At 51.1% G+C, this 22,576-nt stretch overlaps 1 protein-coding gene and 1 long non-coding RNA gene across 6 annotated transcripts in view; both read left to right on the forward strand.

Moving 5' to 3' along the window:
• Positions 1–3,210: 3,210 nt before the first annotated feature.
• LOC144292565 (uncharacterized) lies at positions 3,211–11,530 on the forward strand. 4 transcript variants are annotated; one of them, XR_013359964.1, is made up of 8 exons: positions 3,211–3,537; positions 3,732–5,151; positions 6,548–6,629; positions 6,848–6,908; positions 9,163–9,342; positions 9,694–9,787; positions 10,235–10,355; positions 11,422–11,530. It is a non-coding gene; the product is annotated as an uncharacterized LOC144292565 (long non-coding RNA). The 4 variants fall into 4 exon arrangements; XR_013359965.1 differs by lacking the exon at positions 3,211–3,537 and having other exon boundaries at positions 4,647–5,151; positions 6,548–6,701; XR_013359962.1 differs by lacking the exon at positions 3,211–3,537 and having other exon boundaries at positions 4,658–5,271.
• A 7,025-nt stretch (positions 11,531–18,555) lies between these two features.
• CREB3L1 (cAMP responsive element binding protein 3 like 1) overlaps positions 18,556–22,576 on the forward strand; it is a 35,527-nt gene continuing 31,506 nt past the window's right edge. Inside the window, exon 1 of one of the 2 annotated variants that reach the window (XM_077863051.1) lies at positions 18,556–19,559. In XM_077863051.1, coding sequence (XP_077719177.1) covers positions 19,458–19,559 — 102 coding nt within the window. In that variant the 5' untranslated portion in view covers positions 18,556–19,457. The remainder of the gene's footprint in view (positions 19,560–22,576) is intronic. The other variant, XM_077863050.1, reaches the window with a different exon arrangement.

The following is a 22,576-nucleotide window of genomic DNA, read 5'->3' on the forward strand; positions in this document are numbered from 1 at the left end:
GAAGGTATTGAGCCTCAGAAAGGTTAAGAAAGCTGCCAAAGGTCACAGAGCCAGAATGTGGCAGAGCTAGAATTTCAATCAACTTTATCTGATAGAAGCCTCCAGCCTCCCCAGGATGATTGAATGTGTCTCACTGCCCATGGCTCTGGCATCGAAAGGGCACTGGTCCTGGCATTTGAATCAAGGAAAGAGGAACGCCATGGAAATGGACCGTGTGCAGACCTGCCATGACCCAGCATGGGCCTCTGGGCCTGTTCCACCTTGGGGATGTGCGCCAGATGTTGGAGACAGGGGCAAGCCTGAAAAGGATGGTTCACTAGGAGGTTGCCTCTTCTGATGCTTGTATGAATGCGGGCACACGTGTGTGTCTGTGTGTGTGTGTACATGCACCTACATGTACACAGGCACGTGTGGGCACACCAGCTAACCCCCATCTTGGCCCAGGAGAGAATGAGGAAGGACAGGTGAGGTGGGAAGGGTTGGATGGCTCCACAGTCATCTCCATCTCAGTTCCCCGGGCAGAGGCTCTAATATTTTCCTGGAAAGCTGGCCATGAGCCTGGAGGCCGTGGGTCTCCACAGAGTCAAAAAAGGACACTGGCAAAATCTTCTCCAAAATCAGTTCAGACTTTATCACCCTCTCTGAGCCTCCAAGCCAGAGGGTGGAGTCCTGCCAAGTGAGGACAGGCTGTCTCAGAGCACTTCCTCGCCAGATCCCGCCTTCTGAAAATCAACCTCCAAATGACCCCACGACTTGCTCCAGACTCCGAGCGATGCAGAATGGTTCCCTCATAATCGCCCCATGGGACACAGCGTGGTGTGGTGTGAGGAGCATGAATCTTGGGCTCATCTGAATTTCAGCCTGGACATCAGTCCAGGAGCTGTGAGTCCTGGGGCAGGTGACCCAGTCCTTCTGAGCCTCTCTTTCTTCTTCCGTAAGATGGTGGTAATAATTACCCATGGTAGATGCAGCCAGAGTGTGAGTGCTCCTGCCACTTCCCTTTTCTCCTTCTTCCTTCTGGACCTCCCTAAACTCCACTGACCACTTGACCACCTCGCTTCGGGCCCTCAGTTCCCAGAATCCTCCCAGCTGTGGCCCAGCTTCTGAGCTTCGCAGGAGACAGTGGTTTTGCCACCCTTTGCTTGTGGCCTGCCATGGGCCCGCTCCCCTGAGAGCAAAGGCCTCAGAGCACTGCCACCGGGACCCCACCCTCTTCGTAAACACCAGTTGGGCACCAACTGACCTCAGGAGGGAAGTGCTCAACTGGGACCCTCCTCTTCCAGCCCTGCCTGCTGCTAGATGTTCCAGGGGAAGTGCCAGGCCAATCTGGCACCCATGCACCCAGGGCGCCTCCATCCTGGAAATAGGCACTTGGAGCCAAACCCTGGGCTGAAGGTGGAAGGAAGTTAAGGTGCTTGAGTGTTGCTTCTCTCCTGCCCTCCCACAGCACCACCCTGGGCCATCCCAGACAGGGCAAGTGCTTCCCAATTTAAATGTGTTTTAATAATGATCCTAATAGACATCCATAAGAAGGGCTTTACCATCCCTCTTGGTTTCTTAAAAAGAAATTAAATATAATGAAATATTCATTTTAATTCCAGGCAGTGGGGATGTAACTGTGTATTTTATTATTCTTTGTAACAGCTTTTTCTGTATTGTTAAGATTGCTCTAAAAAAAACATTTTGGGGGGCACCTGGGTGGCTCAGTTGGTTAAGCATCTGCCTTCAGCTCAGGTCATGATCTCCCTCTCTCTCTCTCTGCTGTTCTCCCTGCTTGTGCGCGCGCTCTCTCTCTCTCTCTCTCTCCAATAAATAAATAAATAAAATGTTTTAAAAATAAACAAATAAAAATAAAATAAAAACTTTTTTTAAGATTTTATTTTTAAGTAATCTCTACACCCAGCATGGGGCTCAAACTCACAACCCCAAGATCTATTGACTGAGCCAGCCAGGCACCCCTAAAGAAAAATATATATTTTTTTTAAGAAAAATATTTTGAAGTCGATAAGATTCATAGGATTTTTTTTTTAAGATTTTATTTATTTATTCATGATAGTCACAGAGAGAGAGAGAGAGGGAGAAGCAGGCTCCATGCACCAGGAGCCCGATGTGGGACTCGATCCCGGGTCTCCAGGATCGTGCCCTGGGCCAAAGGCAGGCGCCAAACCGCTGCACCACCCAGGGATCCCAAGATTCACAGGATTTTTTAAAAGATTTTATTTATTTATCCATATGGATCCCCTTGGGATCCCACCATTTATACCATTGATTATTCTTTTCTTACCTGAAAAAGTACACTTTGTCATGGGAAAGTTAGAAAATACAGACAAGCAAACAAATGAACACATAAAATCCTTGCAGCCTCACCCTGCTGAAATAACCCTTGCTGACATTTTCATGTTTAACCATCCTGTCCACGTTTTTATGTACGTAGGTAAACGTATATAAACACACATTTTACAATAAAATCGGAATCCTATGATTCATGTTATTTTTAACTTACTTTGTGTTATTGACTTACCAATACATCTGACATTGATTAGGATTGTTTCAGCTACAAATGACAGAAAATCCAAAGGAACAGTGGTTTAAACGTTAATTTCTATGTCCTAAAGTAAGCAGCCCCGGCTGGTACAGCAGCCCTGTGACCATCAGGGACCCAGGCCCCTTCTACCCGGGGCTCCCCATCATCAGTGCATGCCTTCCACTAGTGACCCAAGACGCCAATGGAAGAAGCAGCAGGAAAGAAGAGAGTCCTGCCTCCTCAAAGGACGCTTCCTGGAATTCACATGCATCACATCTGCTTGTACCGTACTAGCCAGAACAAAGTCCCACGGCCCCCAGAAGATAAGATTTATCTAAGTAGAGCTTTTATTACTATAGAGAAAGAACAGATATTGGGGGGATAACTGGCTTCTCTGCTGCATTTTACAAGCGTCTTTCCAGAGCACATAGTTTTATATCCCTTTTGTTTTTCTCTTATTTTTTAGTGAATGTGTGACCACATCATTAAATATTCTTCAACTTTTAGGGATCCCTGGGTGGCGCAGCGGTTTGGCACCTGCCTTTGGCCCAGGGCGTGATCCTGGAGACCCGGGATCGAATCCCACGTCGGGCTCCCTGCATGGAGCCTGCTTCTCCCACTGCCTGTGTCTCTGCCTCTCTCTCTCTCTGTAACTATCATAAATAAATAAAAATTAAAAAAAAATTTCTTCAACTTTTAATGGCTGCTCAATATTCCATGATAGCAGGTAGCATCACTGATAGATCCAATACCTTATTTGATATGTGGGTGTTTTGCTCTGATAAATAAGACTCTTCAATGGCTAAAACTTGTCAGAGGAAGAGATCCCAACCTTTCCTCTCTACTTGGGGGCTGCCCTCCAAAGACATTTTGCTGAGGAGTCAGATTAGTATCTGCCTTGAAAGCTGGCTTAAGGTTCTGTGTTTGTTTCTGCAAAAAAAAAAAAAAAAAAAGAAGAAGCTTTTTGGCAACAGGAATACTCCTCCGTTCTGCTTGCAGAGGAAGTCACAAGGGTAGGCATTTCCCCCTTGGGTGGGAGGAAGATGGGGTAAGGATGTGGGAGCTGCAGGTGCAGAGTCAGTGGGAGGAGACCATGGACTCTACAGAGCTAGGAGAGGACCTGCTCCTGTAGAGGCTTAGGAGACTGGATGGGGCCCAATTCATTCTCCACTCAAGTTCAACCAGCACTTTCTGTGCCTCTTCTCAGGGTCATGCCCTGGACCAGTCCCTGGGGTTGTCTCAGAGTAGACATCGTCCCTGCTCTCCAGGAACCCAGTCAAGTGTAAACTCACCGATGTAGGAGTTCAGCCTGCCGTGTCGCCTCAAATAAGAATCCTCAGGCCCACACCCAAATACCTGATGCCATGTAGGTGGGCCTAGAACCTGCATTTCTTTTCGTCTCCTGGAGTGACTGATGGGCGTGCTCAGGAACCATTTTAGTGGAGGAACATCAGTCAAGGTGTTTAGAGGAATCCTTTTAAACCAGGCAGACCAGGAGCCTCCGTCTGCTCAGTATGTGGCTTGAACCTTGACTGAGCGTTAAGCTATAAGAGGACACCTGTCAGACACACCTGAACCCAAATAGCAGGTCCATCCTTCTGTAGCTGAGTGATCTCAAGCAAATTATTTAACCTCCCTAAGACTCAGTTTTCCCATTTGTAAAATGGGAAGAATTGAAGTCCTTCCCACGTGAAAAAATAAACATCAGTGCTGAGCAGAGTGTCTGGCACCCTATAAATGGTAGCTGTTACTATTAAATTATTAAAATTATTGTTAAAATTAAAATAATTGTTATTATTAAATTAATTAAAACTGGTGGCCCAGCAGTTTAGCGCTGCCTTCAGCCTAGAGCATCATTCTGGAGATCTGGGATCGAGTCCCACGTCAGGTTCCCTGCATGGAGCCTGCTTCTGTCTCCACCTCTGTGTGTGTGTGTGTGTGTGTGTGTGTGTCTCATGAAAAAATAAAATCTTTAAAAAATTTAATTAAAACTGCTTCTATGTAACTACAGTGAGGAACTAGAGACAAGATATAGAAAGCATCTTATACGCTGCCTGACTCATGGCGGTAGACATTCAATACATTGGTATTATGATTACTATCATCCTTACATTCATTTTAATTCTAGGCTTAGCACCTCTGCAAGCTGTACCCGCCACACAATATTATCCTCCCAATAGAAATCATGGATAAAGCCTCGGACTCGTGGCTCGGAACTGTGGGCTTACTGTCCACCCCTAGTGCCTGCCCCAGCATGAAAGAGATTTTCTCAGAGCCTTCCAGAAGGATGTGCAAGCTGCAAGCAGGTCAGCGTGAGTGGGAACCTCAAGTCCCTACTTTCAACCTCCGGCTTTCTTGGGGAGCCAGGCAGAGCCCTGGGCCATTCGCCCAGCCCCAAGGATCAGGAAACCGTGCAGGCCCCGCGCTGCTGGGACGCCAGGAGGAAGAGGCGGTGTCGCTGTTGATAACTGCATTTTCGAGTGTTCCGTGGATGGCGCGGTTACCATGGTGATGCTGATGGCTGTGAGCGAAGCTGCAGCTTCTCTCGAGTTGTGAGTCAGGTTCAGCTTTATTTATTTAAAAAGAAAACCAACGCCCTGACCTGGGAAGGACAAAGCAACACGCAGGTAGAGGCCGGGGCGTCCACTGTGGGTGGGGGGTGTGATGCAGGGCACCCCTCGCAGGCCACCCGGCTTCTGACGTCAGTTGGCCCAGGCGGCTACCAAGGCCTGGAAAAGTCCACAGAGGTAAGTGGGGAGGCCGGCATTTCAAACTGGCCCAGGAGAGGAAGCACAAAGCGAAGCTGCACTGCCAGTCGGAAACCTCTTAATAGGAAGCAGATCGCATTTTGTCAGCTCTGGGCCAGACTCCTTCAGGGGACGCTGCCCCGCCCCGCTGTGACAGTCTTCAGGGCCCAAGATGATAGGCAAGTGAGGGCCAGGTCGGGCCCTGAGATGACTGGTGCTGGCTGGCCCACACCCGGTGTGTATACACCAGCAGTGCCCTCTGGGGGGTGAGGGGGGCAGGGTCCTGGAAAGGACAGCAAAAATCTTCTCCCTGGGGCAATGGGGCCCCTTTAACCAGAATTCCTGCAGGGGAAGAGGTAATCATAATAGCACCTACTCCCAGGGTGGCTCTGAGGATGAAATGCGATAATATTTGCAAATGTTTAACACAGAGCCGAGCTGGCACATAGTAAGCGCTGGATAACTGGGCTATTGTTAACTTTTGTTCAGGCCCTTATCTGAGCCCGGCCTGGGTAGAACAGCAACAGCCTCCTAACGCACCACCGGCTGGTTTTAGTCTTACCCCCAATCTATGGTCCATACCACAGCAGAATGGTTTATTGAGAATACATCCCAACTGTGCTATTTTTCTCCCCAAAAACCTGCCAGTGGCTCCATTTACCTTCAGGATGACTCTTAGAATTCCTTGGAGGGGGCCAAGGCCTTGAATGATCTAGCCCTTGGCTGCCCTCTCCAGCCCTGTAGCTCACCACGCCCTGCCTGCCTTGATAAGTTTTGGCCATTACCCCAGTGTCAGCACTCTCCCCAGGGTGCCAGGCTGTCATTCCTCCAGGATCTTTGGCGTGCTGTTCCCCTTGCCCAGAAAGTCCACACTAGCAAATGCCTGCTTACCCTCCAAGACCCACATCAAGAACCCCGTGTACCATGAAATCTTCCTGTCTTCCCCTCAAACACGGAGCAGGCCACTTCCTCCTCGGCGCCACCTCAGTACCCTCCATAAAGACATTTCGCACTTTACATTGCAATCCTTGTGACCCGTGCCCGTGACCTTTTCAGCTTCTTGAGGGCAGCACTGATTCTAAATAATGTCTGGGTGCCCAGAACATACCACAGTATCCTAACATTCACAAGGGAGGACTGTGAATGGATGAATGAATGAATGAATGAATGAAGACAAAAATCCCATTTATAGAAAAGGAAACAGGCCCAGATAGGAGGAGTGACTTGGTTTAAGTAGAATCCTGAAGCTCTATAATTCAGGCCCTTCTGATTCCAGAGACCAGGGACGGACCATCCATCCATCCATCCATCCATCCATCCATCCATCCATTGCTTACTGAGCACCAATCATCCAGCAGGTACCGTGTTGCCCCCTACAAGGAGTAACCCTGGCCCTCAGGAGTCTGCAGACAGGTGGGATAGAATGACAGGTATTCAGACAATTCCCACACTTTTCGCTATGAGCTGGGACAGAGGATGTAGAAGGAGCTATGGGAATTCCAGGAACCATTATATGGATGGACAGAGGGAAAGCCTCTCTGTCTGTGTCTTCCACTCCCCTCTCCCCAAACTCTAGAGCCCAGGTTCCCTTGGACAGCAAGACCAAGGCAGCTGCCCTCCAAGTGCTGTTAAAACAGGTAAGCAGACATATACATAGGCACAGATGTACCTAAGACAGGTGACATGGAAGTGCCTGGCCCCATGAGGCAGGACATGCAGTCACAAGGACACGCTTGCACTCCTAAACAATCATGTCAAGAGCCATCAAGGAGCAAGGATAGAGGAAATCAGACCCGCAGAGCATTTTCGGACCTTTGACAACATACCTCGCCCTTTTGCACACCAGGTCTCATTGGATCCCCACCAGGGGCGATCCTCCAAACAGATCTATTGTTTTCTCCCATTCCATTTCCAATGGACAAACTGAAACTCAGATGACTTGCCCCCCATACCACCACCACCTGGTCAGTGGAAGTTCCAGAACTGACTCATCATTCCCCAAGCATTTGCTAGCATTTAGCCTGTGCCAGGTCTCCTGTGGGTCACAAGGGATGCCAAGGTGAATGAGCCACAGCCCCTGCCCCTTGTGGGAGACAACAGCCTTGGCTCTCCTCCAGGTTTGAATCTCAGGGTCACCACTGACTAGCCATGTGAGCCTGAGCTAGTTGTTAGCCTCGGCAATTCTAGTTTGAGTCTCTGATTCAAAACATAAATCGGATCAAGCCTGTCTTGTGCTCAAACTCTCTGGTGGCTCAAAATAAAATCCAAACTCTTCAACATGACCCAGCTCCTGCCCCCTGACCCAGCTCTCTTCCTGTCACTGTCCACCTCTTGTCCCATTGGCCTCAGGTCTCTGTGTCTTCACATGAGAGGACACCACTGGGTTCAAAATGATGGCCCTATACTTTCCTTCAAGGTAATATCTTCATATTATATGACATGATACTATGTATATTTGACCGTTTGTTTATGAGTTACTAGTACAAAAGGGTAGGAATGTACCCACTGTATTTATTAGTACACCCCCCAGTGCCTAGAACAGTACCTGGCACACAGTAGGAACACAGTAAATTTTTATGAACAGGAATGTATCAATAGGGGCATCTGGGTGGCTCAGTGGCTGAGCATCTGCCTTTGGCTCAGGTCGTGATCCCGGGGTCCTGGGATGGAGTCCTGCATCAGCCTCCCCACAGGGACCCTGCTTCTCCCTCTCCCTGTCTCTGCCCCTCTCTCTGTGTCTCTCATGAATACATAAATAAAATCTTCAAAAAAAAGGGATGTATCAATAATCCTGTTTCCTCCCCTTTAAAATGATACCTGCTGCACATAGCTATAAGGATTAATTATGTTATAAATGGAAGATGCTTAGCCTGGTGCCTGGCACTTCCCTGGCACACAATAATGCTGTTATTTTTTGCTATTGCTGTTATCATTGGGGAGTCAAGGAGGAGACAGGTGTAAAAATAAATTGCACAGTATGGTAACAAAGCTCTTACTTCTGAGGCCTCTCCTCCGCTCTGGGGCTCAGGTAGCAGCCTCTCCATGGTCTGAAGATCAAGGGCCAAAGCTCTTGCCCTCCTGTCTGTGGGGGTCACCCTCAGGGTCTCACCCTGATGGCCAGGAGACCTCTGGGCCCCGCCTGGCCTGGGGGCAGTGGGCAGAGTCCAGACCAGGCCTCGGAAACCCTTGACTTCTCCCCTGGGAGCAGGCCCCACATCAAAGCCAATCTGAGAGGGGCGAGGCCTGGAGATAAATGGAAGATTAAAGAAGGCGAGGTCTCCACAGGCCGCAGGGAGAGGCAGCAGGCAGGCGACCACAGAGGGGAGGCCCTGACACAGCCCTGGCAGCAGCCATCTTGGGGGGCAAGAGGTGAGAGGGGGGCCCAAGCCTAGGCCAGTGGAGCCGGGAAGAGTAGCTTAGCCTGGGCCTGCTCCCCCAGCATTACCCTTCCTCTGGTTCCTTTAGTGCATGCCTACTTCTTAACCCTTTCACAGCCAGGCTGCATTAGGGAGGTACATCAGAGGAACCCCGGGCCTCTCTTCAGGAGAGTTTGTTTGGTCATTGGGTTCGGTCATTGGGGTTTGCTCCCTCCAGCAAAGGAGCCTGTAATGAAGACCTCCTGGCCCCAGTCTTCCTCCCCAGGAAGGTCTGTAATTAGTGCAGGAGGCGAGGCTGGGGAAGCTCAGACAATGTCATTTGAACCAGGATGAGACAGGGCTCAATTGCTAGTCTGCACATTTTTTTTCTGGTGCCATTTCATATACAAAACTCCAGCAAGCTTAACCCTTTCCTAGCTGGGCCCTGATGCTGGGGTTTCAGCTTGGCATATCACCCATTCCTGCGTGCAACGTGTGCCCATCTCACCTGCCCCCCATGCACACCCCGATGCAGGTGATCCAACGTCCATAACAGCCAACAAGCCATCTGACAATTCATCATCCAACAAGCCCTCGCTGAGCGTCACCAGATGCTAAGCACCCGGAGAGGGGACCCAGAGGAAAGTCTGCCATCTTGCCATCAACGAGATTACAACCCTCTGAGCAGTGGTGGAATGCACACTATAAGCAGCTGGTGAGCAATGCAAGACAGGATAGAGGCAGACGGTGAGGACCAGCAAGGGGCAGGGAAGGAAGTCTCCAGGAGTCAGGGATGGGCTCATGGGAGGTTCACATGTGGTAAGCATTCTGTAAATATGTACTGAGAGAGCCGTCTTCCTGGAGCAGAGCATTTCGGCAACTAGGGTGTGAGGGCTGAACCCACAAGGAGAAGCAAGAGTAGCTCTGAGCCAGCCAGATGGATACAGATGTCAGAGTCTACTGGGAGGCAGAGGCTATCGCTTCCTCTCCATTGCCCTGAAGCCCTCATTCTGAACCCCTGACCTATGGTCTGTCTCACACTGATGTACAACCTGTTTGGTTACAGATCTGAGACCCCCCCTGGACTTTGAGCAACCTAAGGGCTTTGTCTATTCTCCTCTGGTCTCTGATGCCTAAGCACCGAGCCTAGCACTCAAGAGGTACTCAGCAAATACTCATTGAATAAATGCCTGAGTTTGGATGGGAGGGTGGAGGTGAGGGGAAGAATCAGCCTCTATAGCCTTTCCCAGAGGGGATGCCAATTGTGGCCTCACTGCCCCTATAAATCATATCACAATCTCCCCAACATATAAAGAGCTTCTAAAAATCAATAAGACAAGACTGACCACTAATTTTTAAAAGGTCAAAGAATATGAACAGAGTCTACAGAAAAGGAAACAATGTTCTAAGGCATCTATAAAGACTCTCAACCTCACTAATATAAGAGAAATGCAAGCCAGAAACCATTCAAAAGTTTACTCATATCCTTTATTTGAAAGACTGTAGAGAAACCAGCACTGCTGTATATTGCTGCTGGGGGTGTAAATTGATATGAACTAGTTGACAATATCTATTGACATCACAAATGCACATTCTCTTTGACCCAGTAATCCCGTTCCTGAGAATTTACCCTACAGATATACAGTGTTGGAACAAGGCTATCATTATAGTATTGTCTGTGATAGTGAAAACTTGGAAACAATCCAAATGTCCATCATTTGGGGACAGGTAAGTAAATTATGGTACACTCATACAATGGATAGCTATGCAGCTATTTAAAAAAAATAAAGAATGAGGACGTTCTCTATGTACTAATATAGGCAGATCTCCAAAACAGATAAAATGGGGGGGGGGGATGTAGAACAATGTGTATAATATGCCTCTTTTCAGTTAAAAAAGAGAAAAGAGACAAGGCACCTGGGTGGCTCAATCAGTTAAGTGTCCAATTCTTGATTTTGACACAGGTCATGATCTCAGGGCCGTGAGATTGAGCCACGAGTTGAGCTCTGCACTGAACATGGAGCTGCCTAGGATCCTCTCTCTCTCTCTCTCTCTCTCTCTGCCCCTTCCCACATCTGTCTCTCTCTCTCGCTAAAAAGAGAGAGGAAAAAAATATATATGTATATATACGTATATGCAAATACACGCACAAACATACACACCCCAAAGAAGATACCCAAGGAAGCAATCAAATTGATTATATGTTGGTTGAAGGGTGGGAACATAGTGGTGAGGATATGGGATATAAGAATGGGAGGATTACCTCTCATTGTCTTCCTTTTTTTAATTTTTTGAGTCACATGACATATTTATCTATTCAACAAATTCAAAAAGACTAAAAAAAAAAAAAAAAAAAGCCCTCAAAAGCCATCTACCTAGATATCAGGGGTTCTAGGCTTTTCCCCAAGTTGCTAGGTGAGAGGATCCCACGTCAGCTGGCAGCCCCTCCCTCACATTTCCTCCCCAGGCCCTGCCCGTATTTCCCTGAGGCCTTGGGTCCCAGTCTGTGGTGGCTGTCATCCCAACCCATACTTTATAAGCATGGACTATGACATCAGACCAAGTCACTGTGTGAGCCTCAGGAAAATAGGATAATCCTGGTCTCTGCTTCCAAGGGTTATGAGAAGGCTTAGATGAGGCTTAAATAACAAAAGGCATAGGAAATGCTTAGCCTAGATCCCAAGACATAAATGTTATTGTGATAAATGTTATTGTATAAATGTACCAGACCCATTGTTCAGGTTTTTTGCCAATATATTTATTGGATTGTGGTCGTTGTCTTATTGATTTATAGGAGCAATCTATAGATTCAGAAGATTGAGATATTCACTGCAAATTGGCATGGTGCAGAGCACGGTGCATTGAAGGACAACAGGACCATAATAAATGGCAGTTTGTGAGAATCATTATTTCTGTGATTATTTCTCCTCTGGGCCATGCACGCTAGTGTCTGCAGGCATCCCCTATTAGAGGCCCCAGGGCTCATCCGGACAGGACAGGCCCGAGGAACTGAGTCTTTATTCATTGGCTCTATGTCACCGTGTGTCTCTGCCAGTGTCCCCTGGGTTGCCAAAGACTGTCATTCTCCACTTCAGCTCTCAGAACAACAACATCCCCTTCCACTCTCGATTAGACTCATTCTTGGTACCTTCCCCAGAGGTCCCCAGGTTTGTGGAGCACAAGTGTGGTGTCAGCCCCTATAAGGAATGAATTCACTAATGAGTAAGTATCAGGCCTACCCTGGGAAACCCTAAGTCTTCATGCAGGGGCTCCCCTAGGGGAGACAGAGTCCAGGTGGACAGGCCTGCAGGGGTCCAGCAAGGGATCAGGGCCCAGAACACACACCATTGGAGCCCCTCACCCTGATCCTTGGATCCTCGCTGCTTCCTTGCCATAGAACTAAGAAAAAATGTGGCTCCCTTTGGGCCCACATCCATTCATTTTCTCCAGGGACTTAGTCCGCCCTTCAATTCTGGAGGCTCCAGAAATGTTTCTCAGAGCATCTGGAATATATATTTGCTTTAACTGGTGATTGCCAAGGCCAGCTCTGCTGGTTTTCTGTTTGTTCTGCTCCACCATGGGAGCTGGGGCTGGTCCCTGAGGATGGGGGACGCCCATGGCCCCCAAAATCCTCTCTCTGTGCATGACATGGGACAGGAACCCTGACAGGGACCTGCTCTTCAATGAGAGGAGCCTGGATGAGGGCCACCAAGAGGTAAAGTTTGAGTCTAGGGGCACCTGGGTGGTTCAGTGGTTGAGCGTCTGCCTTTGGCTCAGGTTGTGATCCCAGGATCCTGGGATCGAGTCCCACATCGAGTTCCCTGGAGGGAGCCTGCTTCTCCCTCTCCCTGTGTCTCTGTCTTTCTCTGTGTGTCTCTCATGAATAAATAAATAAAATCTTTTAAAAAATAAATAAAGTTTGAGTCTACAAAGCCCCCAGGCTCCTCCCAACTTCCCAGAGAGCCTTCAATTACTGTGCAACTTGTCCAGTCCTAGAGACTGGCACAGTGGAAAGATTAGGTCAAACAGACCCAAGGTCGAATTCCCACCTCTTGCTTAATGGCTGTGTGACCTTGGACCAATAACCTCTCTGAGCCTCATTTCTTCATCTATAAAAGTAAAAATACTTTTGTATTTATACCTTATCTCACTTCAGGATCTAATAAAGGTGTTTGAGAAACCCTGCAGACAATCGAATTAGACAGCTTTTACCAGAGGAAAAGGGTTTTGGAGAAAGGGGGACAAAGACCTAAGATAAAACCAGGGCTGCAGTCAGCTTGTGAAATATACTCCCATGAGCTCCTGGTGCAAGAGGTATGCCCCAGCAAATTCATCTCTGAGCTTCCTGACAGTTCAAGTAAAGAAGGCAATCCAATGAGACACAAAATCCAAAGTGTCCATTACTGGGCACCCCGGGTGGCTCAGCGGTTTAGCGCTGCCTTCAGCCCAGGGCCTAATCCTGGAGTCCTGGGATCGAATCCCACGTCAGGCTCCCTGCATGGAGCCTGCTTCTCCCTCTGCCTGTGTCTCTGCCGCTCCCTCTCTCTCTGTGTCTCTCATAAATAAATAAGTAAATGAATGAATAAATAAATAAATATTTTTTAAAAAAACAAACAAAGTGTCCATTAGATTCAAAATGCCTGAGGGTGTGGCCCTCTGAGTGGCCAGCACATGGCAGGTGCTTAATATGTGCTTACTTCCCAACTTCCTCTTCCTCAGCCCTCTGTCGTCTCCCAGCTAAGGAATATCTGTGGGATCTTTCGTGCAGGCAGCAGGCAGCTCTTCAATCGTTCAGTACAGACTAAATACTTACTGTTTACTGGGCTCTGAGTAAGGCAAATGTGGATCTAGCTGCCCTAAACCCAGCTAGATCCTTTCCTGCTGTCCCCAGATCCTTGGTCCCAGAAATTATCTCCTTCCTTCCCCCCACCCACCACCCACCCTTTAGGGTCTCAGGGCTCTGCCTCCCCTCAATATGCCTATAAACCCCAGGGAACCCCGCTCTTGTGGCTTGCCCCTCATTCCCCACATAGCTTCAGGCTGCTCCCTCCTACCACCACATTCATGGAGCTCAGCCACGTGCAAAAGCACAATTAATATTCCACTCAGTCTCCCCCAGCCTGCTGCCTATTGGAAGAAGATGGAAACCAGATTTGTGGCCGCACGCGCTGGCGTGGATGCGCACAGGGGAGGGGGGGGGGCGCTCTTAGGTGTGAGCTGGAGCTTTCTCCCCAGAGGCTTACACATGGGCACAAATGGCAGGAGTCCCCCCTTCGCCAGTGCAGATCTGCACCTCCAGACCCAGGAACGTCCACCTGAGCAGGGTGTGCACACACGGCCACCCCGCCGCACACTGCACTCAGCTCCTGGCCAATCAATGCCCAGAGAACACATGAGCTCCTCACACACAAAGGCCACATTTGCTTTCGGGCCAGAGGGAGACAGAATCACAGCAGTTTAGAGCTGGTAGGATGGAATCTGAGAGAGCATCCTGTCCAAAACCCTCATTTCACAGAAAAGAATCTGAAGCCCTGGCTTAACCTTGAATGTTATGGGTTGCATTTTAGCAAAGCTCCAGATTTAAATGCCTAATGCTGCCTCTGTGCCTCCTGGTGATGGACCACTTCGGCCTTGTGGGACTTGGAGGTTGGGGAAACTGAGGCATAGGGGCAGGCAAGGGGTGAACGTGGCAAGTGTGGCAGGTAATGGGCAAGGTCCAGCCTCTGACTTTCCATAGCCCTGGCCTCCCTCTCAGCCTCATACTTCCAGCTCTGCCAGGCCTAGGTGGGGCAGGATTTGTAGGGGAGTGTCCCCGACAGCAGGAGGGCTCACAGAAGCAAGAGGGAGCCTGGCATTGTTGATTTTTTCTCCTCTGACTTCAGACTGAGAAGGCAAAGGGGCTGGAACCTGTATCCCTGCGTGTACGTATGTCTCTGGGGCTGGAGCCAGTGGCCTGAGTTACTCAGGCATCTAGAAGCAGGGCTGGTACAGGTGATTCGAGGTAGAAGAAAGAAGGGTGAGTTCAGAGCAGGACTGAGCAAAGCAGGAAGCGGGTGGGGCTGTTCCCCAGGCGGCAGGCAGACAGAGGGCCAAGGGGCGGGCCTGCCTCCCGTCCAAAGATGGGACAGTAGAACAGAAATTCAGGGAAAGCGAAGCTAAAATAATTACCAGGAAAAGTCGCTGGAAGAGAGGCAAGTGTTTTCTTAGTCCTTAAGGAACTTCAGTCTTCAGAGAATTTGGAGAGGGAAAAAATCTATCTTCAAGGTCCTTTTCCAAGGCAGGGTGGCTGTGATTCACTAGCTGCTGAGGAAGGGCCCTGGCAGGCCCTCCCCTCAGCTCCTGCCTCTCCCTAGTGAGCAAACCCAGGTCATCTGGGGTGAGTGGAAAGGGCCCTGGGTAAGAAGCCTGAAGGCCCAGATTTCAGCCCTATCTCTGCCCCCATTGAAGCTGGTGACCTAAGGCAAGCCTCCGGTGCCCCAGGCCTTGGTTTCCTGTGAAATAAAGGAGTGGTAAGTCATCAACTCTCTGAGCCTCAGTTTTCTCATCTGAGGATTGGGGATGATAATGAATCATGTTTCATCAAATCTAGGAATCGATAGCATCGACTGTGTGATGCACCACTATTTTATGTTCATTAAGAAGGAAAAAAACAACCATCGATGGTAAGACACATTCTGATTTCAGTGATGCTAAAACGTGCATCTCAGAATCAGTGAATATGATACTTATTTCACAAGCTTCTTCCAAGTATTAAATGCAATAATATAAGTATTCAGTGCCTGGCACAAAGCAAGCACTCAATACATTTCAGGTATTTTTATTGTTCAGGGTGGAGCAGGGAAGGAACCACAGGCCAAGGGGATGGGGAAAAAGGAGAACCTGGGTCTGAAGCCCACCCCCACCCACCTGGCAGGGTGCCACCCCAGGGACTCCACATCTAGCCCCAGCAGGGGGCACAGGGAGAGCAGCCATGCAGCCCATTTTAGGGAGCTCCAGGAGAACAAAGGGCCCCATCTGTGCCCCGGAAGTCAGACTAATCTCCAGGATGAATGCATTTTCATTTCTCAGAAGTTCCTGTTAGAGTATGCCAAAGTGTTTTTCCCTTTACAATCTGGGCAAACAAGGCAAGTTTACTTTGGGTGACCTTCTCACCACCACCCAGGGCCTGCCTGCTGAATGTAAATACCCAGCCTTGCACCCTTCTGGAGGCTCCGGGTGGGAGCCTGGAAAATCGGAGTGCCAGGCTTCCTAAGGAGGCAGGTGCTTCGCCCCTTCCCACCTTCCCTCTCCAACAAGACTTGTCCTGCTATTCGCACATTTAGAAGGTCCTTGGAGAGGACAGGACCCTATGCGTCATTAACACATCTCCCATTTTATAGATGTGAAAACTGAGACCCAGAGGACAATGACTCTCCAGGGGTATCAAGGTGTGGCAGTCCGCATCCATGCTCCCCCACCCTCAGATACACACACACAGACACTGTCCCTGCTCACAGCTCAGCTGGACAAGGATTCCCTCTCTGCACCTGACCTTCAGTGTCTGGGACAGCCAGGAAGCTTATCTCTGTCCTTTCTCTCTCCTGTGCGTCACTGCCTGGGTTGGGATGTCTTTATGCATTTCACTTCACATCTGAAGCAGCTGCTGGAGAGCAACAACCAGATGTTCCTAAGCCCATAATACAAGGGACTACAGTCTGTGCTCTTCTTGACCTGGATTGCAGGTGTTTGCAGTACCGATGTTTAGCCTCCTTCCCCTGACCCTTCATACATAGAGAAGGGGCCTAAGGGGCTGGGTTGTGGGACCAGGTCCAGGGACTGGCCGGGAGGGAGCAGACCCACCCTATTAGGAGAGAACCCAAACTTCAGACCCCATGATCGGTCTAATTTCCTCTCCCAGAATATCGGTAAGAGAAGATATAGAAGGGATGAGCTGCTACAGAAGGCTTCAGGTGGGCTCTCTAACCTGAACTAGCATGATTCTTTTCAGTACATGAATAGAGCCTCTGTATGATTGTAGGCATCAGGTTTGTGTAGGGCACTGGGGTTTCACGTTTATCATCTCACTCCCACATCAAGGCCTGCCCTTCCCACTCTTTCTCTTCTACGTACTGTTGCCTTTGTCTGGAATGCTTTTCCCTCCATTTTGCCCCCCTTATACCATTCAGCTCAGACTTCCATGCCCAGCTCACACATTGCCTCTTCAGAGAGGGCTTCCTTCCCCACCCCATTGTATTATCCTCTTTATTTCCTTCATGGTCCTCCCACTATCTGAAATCACCTTCTTAAATTTTTTCTTCCTGTTCTTTCCTCATTCACTGTGTAAAAGTTCTTAATCACCGCTGTATTGCCAGTGCCTGGTCTAGGGACTTGTCATCATGCTCAATAATACTTGCAGAATACGTGACTAAATCCCCCACCATTCTTGTCTTTGTTGGACTTGGCCATGCCCTTCATCCCAGAAAAAAAAAAAAAAGGTTCATATTCCTACTATGTGCCAGGCTCTGCATTGCCCATTCCCTCTCTTCTCTCCACCAGCCCCCCCACCCCCCCACCCTTCCAGGATTTCTCCTGGGAGATCCTGCCTCTCAGACTCCACAGGAGGTGCCGGAACCAGAATGTCTCCCCAGGATTATTTTCAATGGTTTCCTGGGGTGTTCACCTGGGTAAGAATCAGGAAAGAGAGGACACTCTAATCCTATTTATCTAAAACTATATAATCTTCCCCAATCACTTAAATGGTGCCTCTGTCTCTAATTACAGAGCCGGCTGGGAGGAACACAGGCACAATTTCCAGCCAACCTCAGGCAGAGGGACACTTTTGTTCGTCCTGGGGACCTGCAGGGACTCTGGCCTGGGAACCAGGACCCCCAGACACCTGCTACCTCAAGCTCACCCACCACAGACTTGGCGTGTTGGTCCAGCCAGAGACTGTGCCCCCCTCCTGGAAAAGGATCAGCCATATTCTGAGTGTTGGAATGCTCCCCAGTTGGCCAGATGTGATGCATATGGGGAACACACTCACAGCCTCAGCACCCTAATTCTCCCTGTCACTGTTCTGGAGAGTCAATTGATTGCTTTACTTTGGCCCACCTAAACTGCTCACAGTTGCATTGCCAGGTGAACCAAGTCCCTGGAGCATGGGCTGTGTGCTCAGCTTCTTGGGAGCACACTCTCCGGGAGGCCTGGGAGCTAATACTCATGTGACAGCCTGGAGAGTCAGGACCTTATTCTCCAGAACTATGTCAACTGGGTCATGAGATGGAGGAAAAGCCACGTGCCTGCCTACCTGCCCCAGGCAAGCAAACAGCCTCTATCTCTGACTCACTGTGTGTGCCCACCTTGGCACCAAGAGAGCAATTTCAGTGACATTCTGGCTTAACGGCAATGACATCTCTGCTTCTTAAGGGCTTTTTGGTTCCTGAGTTAATTAAAAGCCCCAGACGGAGAGGACACACTTAATCCTATTAATGACTTCTGGGCAGGAACTGGTGTGCTCAGCCCTCTGAGGGAGTGCCTTTCTCACTCCACTCCATTTGTTCAGGTGCCTGGTGATTGTTTATCAGCCCTTTTCAAGAGATTAAGCTGTACTCCTGAGCAGGCCACTTAGGTAATGGATCCGGGGGGCCTGGGAGTGTTCAGTGACCACGGAGTGTGCAGCCAGCCGCACTTGGCAAGCTCCATGGCCACTGTTCTTCAACTTCTTGTTCTTCAGAGCCATTAGAGGGACTGGATGATTGATGAGAAGAGGGGTCCTCGCCTCATTTCTTCTGTTCACTGGGCTCTTTCACACACAAGAAGGCTGGACACAGTCTTTGCCCTGAGGGATCTCAAGAGTCCAGTGGGGTCATAGACACGTGAGCAAACAATAACACTTTAGACTCACCACAATGGAGGTAAGCACATTGCTTGCCTCGCGTGTATAGGATGCTAACTGCTCCAGCCTGCGGACCAGGGAAGTCTCCCTGGAGGAGGAGACATGTGAAAATCTTCCCACTGAGAGATCTGTTGAGGGGCCCAGAAGGTGGAATTCATTCCCCAGCTTCAGATTTGGTTTGGGTTCTAGCATAAGGCTGGAAGAATGGAAACAACTCAGCGTCCTCATGAACTTATGGGAGAGTTGGTTGGCAAAGCCTCAACAAGATGCCAAGGTTCCAGGAACGAGGAATTGGCTCCAGGATAATTTTGCTTCAAGCCCCTACCTTGATCTTCCAGGGAGCAGAGACCTTGGCAAGGCAGCTCAGCTTGCAGAGGTCTCTTTAAAAGGGGAGGGACCGTTCCTCAGGCCGCGCCCTCCTCTCATTAATATGAAATCTATCGTGAATATTGATGTGGGGGCGTGGCGCCCGGGCCAGCTGGGCTAACCAGCCAGGGGTTCCCGGTTTCACAGAGAGGAAAGTGACAGAAGCCGTGCAGAGGGAGACGCCGAGAGAGCGGAGCGCCGGGCAGCCACCCAGTCTCGGGGGAGCGCTCAGCTCCCCCACCCCCGGCTCCCACCCTGTCCGGGGGGCTCCTCCAGCCCTCACCCCCACTCCCAGGCTCTCCATGGAAGCCAGCTGTGCCCCGGGAGGAGCCGGAGGAGGAGTCGGCTAAATGCTCGCGGTGCGCCCGGGGCCCCTGAGCCCAGCCAGCTCCGCGCCGCTGCCCTAAGGCCCCCGCGCCCCCCGCGCCCCCTGCCCGGGGCCGCGCCGCCTCCGCCCGCCCCTCCCCGGGGCTTCGCCCCGGACCTGCCCCCGCCCGCTAGCCGGCGCTCAGGCCGGAGCTCTGGGCCGGGCGCGCCGCCGCCCTGGAGTGAGGGAAGCCCAGGCGAGGGGGTCTCCGGGGCCGGCCGCGATGGACGCCGTCTTGGAGCCCTTCCCGGCCGACAGGCTGTTCCCCGGATCCAGCTTCCTGGACTTGGGGGATCTGAACGAGTCGGATTTCCTCAACAATGCGGTAAGACCGAGGGTCCGCGTCCCCCTTCCAGCGCTCCGCACCCCTCGCCGCGGCGGCGCCCGGGCCCCCCGGAGGGACGGGACTACCCACCCGCGGGCAGACGCGGGGGCAGACGCGGGGGAGGGGGCTCGCTGCAGGGTCCCCGGGAGACACGTGTGTAGAGCTCTGAGATTTGGAGGCTAGGTGCCTCGAACCTCCCTGGACCCCGGACCTAGACCCGAGCTCCGAGCTTGCGCCAGTGCGCACCCCTCCCGGGGGCTCGGTCCGCGGGGACGCCGACCGCCGCCTTCTTGGGGAAGGGGACGTCGAGGCGTCGCAGCCAGCCGATGCTCGGATACTAGCCCGACACGCACCAATGCTGCCCCCTCCCACGTCTTCTAACCGTCCTCCACCCACCCCTGGGTTCCCGGACCAGATTGGGCGCAAAGTGGCGGCGCCCCTGCCTGCGCCCCCTTTAGGACCTCCTCGTCTGCGCGGCTGGTTCTCCGCTGGGGGGCGCACAGGGAAGCGTTCGGGAGGCCGGGGACCCAACGCCCCTCGGGGGGCCAGAGTCGTACCCGGGTTCTGAGCCCGTCCTGGAAGCTTAGGGGCGCTGCGCTGCGGCGGCCGCCCCGGGGAGTCAGACCCGAGGTTCCCCAGGGAGCGGCCTGGGCAGCACAGGGTGATCGTTCAGGGGGAGCGAGGTCTTTGGAGATCTTTCTCCCCATCTCTGTGTCTCTAGGTCTGTTCCTCTGTCCCTCGGGTCTCCCCGGCTTTCCCTGCCCTCCCCCCGGTCTTCGTGACTGTCTCGGTCTCTGAGCTTGTCCTTCTCTCTCTTCCCCTCCCTCCCTAAGGAAACGTGGCTTCTCTGTCTTCTTCCCTCCCTTCCTCCCTCTCTCAAGCTCAGCCCTAAAGCCCTGCTGGGGGAGGGGCATGGGCTCGGAAACGCAAGAAAATATTTGGGTTCAGAAGGGCCTGCTGGGTGGAAATGAGAATCTGATGGGATCCCCTCCGTGAGTGAACTGGCCATCTCTCTCCCTGTCTACTCTCTCTCTCTCTCTCTCTCTCTCTCTCTCTGTCTCTCTCTCTCTCTAACGGGTCTCTGCTGCCCGGCCTCTACCTCCTGGGACCACCATAAACTTGGCCAGACAAGAGCCAAATGCACAGAGACTTCAAGGATTGGGGCATCTTCCACTTAAATTGTCCCAGGAAACAAGCTGACGGCCAGGAACCTGAGTGAGGGAGGCATGGGGTGTGAGGTCTCCCAGCCCTCCTTAGGGAGATCTGGGTCACCCTGCTCTCTGAGGATGGCCTCTGGTCCCAGTCAAGTGGAAGAAGGGAGAGGCCTGGAGCTGGTAGTGGGAAGAACAAGGCTCTAGTCCTGCCCTGCTTCAGCTCACCCCTGGGAGCCTGGGCCCCGCTACCAGCATTCCTCCCTGGGCCTCTGCTTCTTTGTCTATAAAATGGGGAGAGGTTGGATCAAGTGTTTCTGAGGATGGTCTGGCACGGATCCTAGGAATAAAGTGGCAGGGATTTGGGGTTCCGTTATACCCCCACCCCTGGAGTTGGTAACAGACACTAATCAGGGGGAGAGAGGTTTGTTGGAGTCTATACCCTTGCAGCCAGGGGCTGACAGAGCCCTCCCCACCGCCACCCGCCACCATGAGGTGCCCTCTGCAGCTCTGAGTGGGGCTTTCTTCTGAATGAACTCTGCCGCCTACAGCCTCTTCCTGCTGCTCCATTCAGCCTTGTGTCCCCAGCTGCTTGCCTGGGCCTTGGTCCAGCGCAGGAAAGGAGGCAGGATCAGACAGTGGTATCCAGCACTGGGACTGGGGAGGGAAAGCCCTGCTGGGGAAACTCCTGACCTTGAACCCAGGCAAGGCCAGGCCAGGCAGGGAGAGAGGAAAGGATTCCTAAGAGGAGACACCAAGAACTCCCAGGCTGGGAAGCAGGAGATTTGGTTCTCACTGTTCTGTCACCAGCCAGCTGGCAGTTCAGACAAGTGACTTTTCTTCCTCTGAGACTGGGTCCCCTCATCTGAAACACGGAGGTATAGATCCTTCCCCAGAGTGTTATTATAGAGACCCAGTGAGAAAATTAAAAATTGGGAGGAAAAAGCCTGGCAGGTAAGTTTCCACAGTTAACTTGTTTCAGAAATTAGATGGGGTGGTGTTAAGAACTACTCAGCAACGAGTTGCTGTGTGGCCTTGAGCGAGTCACTTTCCCTCTCTGGTGCCTCCACTTTAATGTCTAAGATTCCTTACGACTGGGACCACATACCAACCCTACGCCCAACTCCCTCTTCATTCTGCATGAGGGTAGGAAAATGTTTTCAAGGTAAGGATGGGAAGGGAAGGAGCCTGTGTTGAGTTTCTCAGTCTGGAAGATGGAGAACAGGGCATTCGCTATCCTTTTTAAAAATCCAGATAAAAGCCATAGAGTCATGTGGAAAATGTGTGTGCTCTGTTGCTCCGTGTAAAAAGAAGAATCAAAAATGATGATGCTCACCCCGAATACAACTCTGTAAGAAATACACATTGGCTTGGACAGAGACAGAATGAGTATGCAATTCAGGTCAGCAGGCATGCTCAGAGGTGGTCGGGGGTGCTTTCTTTTTTCCTTCTAGAAAGAGACCTTCATGCTCTTCCCAGCTTCCCTCCGTGATTCTCTGATTCTCGGAAATACCCCTCAAAAGGGGCTGCCCTTCCTGCCAGATGTGGGGGTCTCCTCCTCCCTTCCCCACTCTCCCCCAGCTCCTGATGTGACCCCAGGAGAGCTTTGTCCCCTGGATCCGGTGATCCTCCTCCAGGCCCCCGGGGAAGGTATGAGAGGCTCTGGTGCTCAGAAAACTGGAATAAAGGACCAGAGGGAGAACAGGTTGTGTCTCCAGATAGAGATACTAGGTCTGTACGGTGTCTCTTGTCTTCTTTTTCTGGCTCAGGAGAAAGGATGAACTCTGGTTTCTCTAGGGAGAAATAGCTTTGGATCCCAGAGATGCCCCAACTGGGAGGGTGTGGGGAGGAGGAAGAGAAGGAGGA

The sequence above is a fragment of the Canis aureus genome, chromosome 21 (assembly GCF_053574225.1).
Source record: "Canis aureus isolate CA01 chromosome 21, VMU_Caureus_v.1.0, whole genome shotgun sequence".
Taxonomy (NCBI): Eukaryota; Metazoa; Chordata; class Mammalia; order Carnivora; family Canidae; genus Canis; species Canis aureus.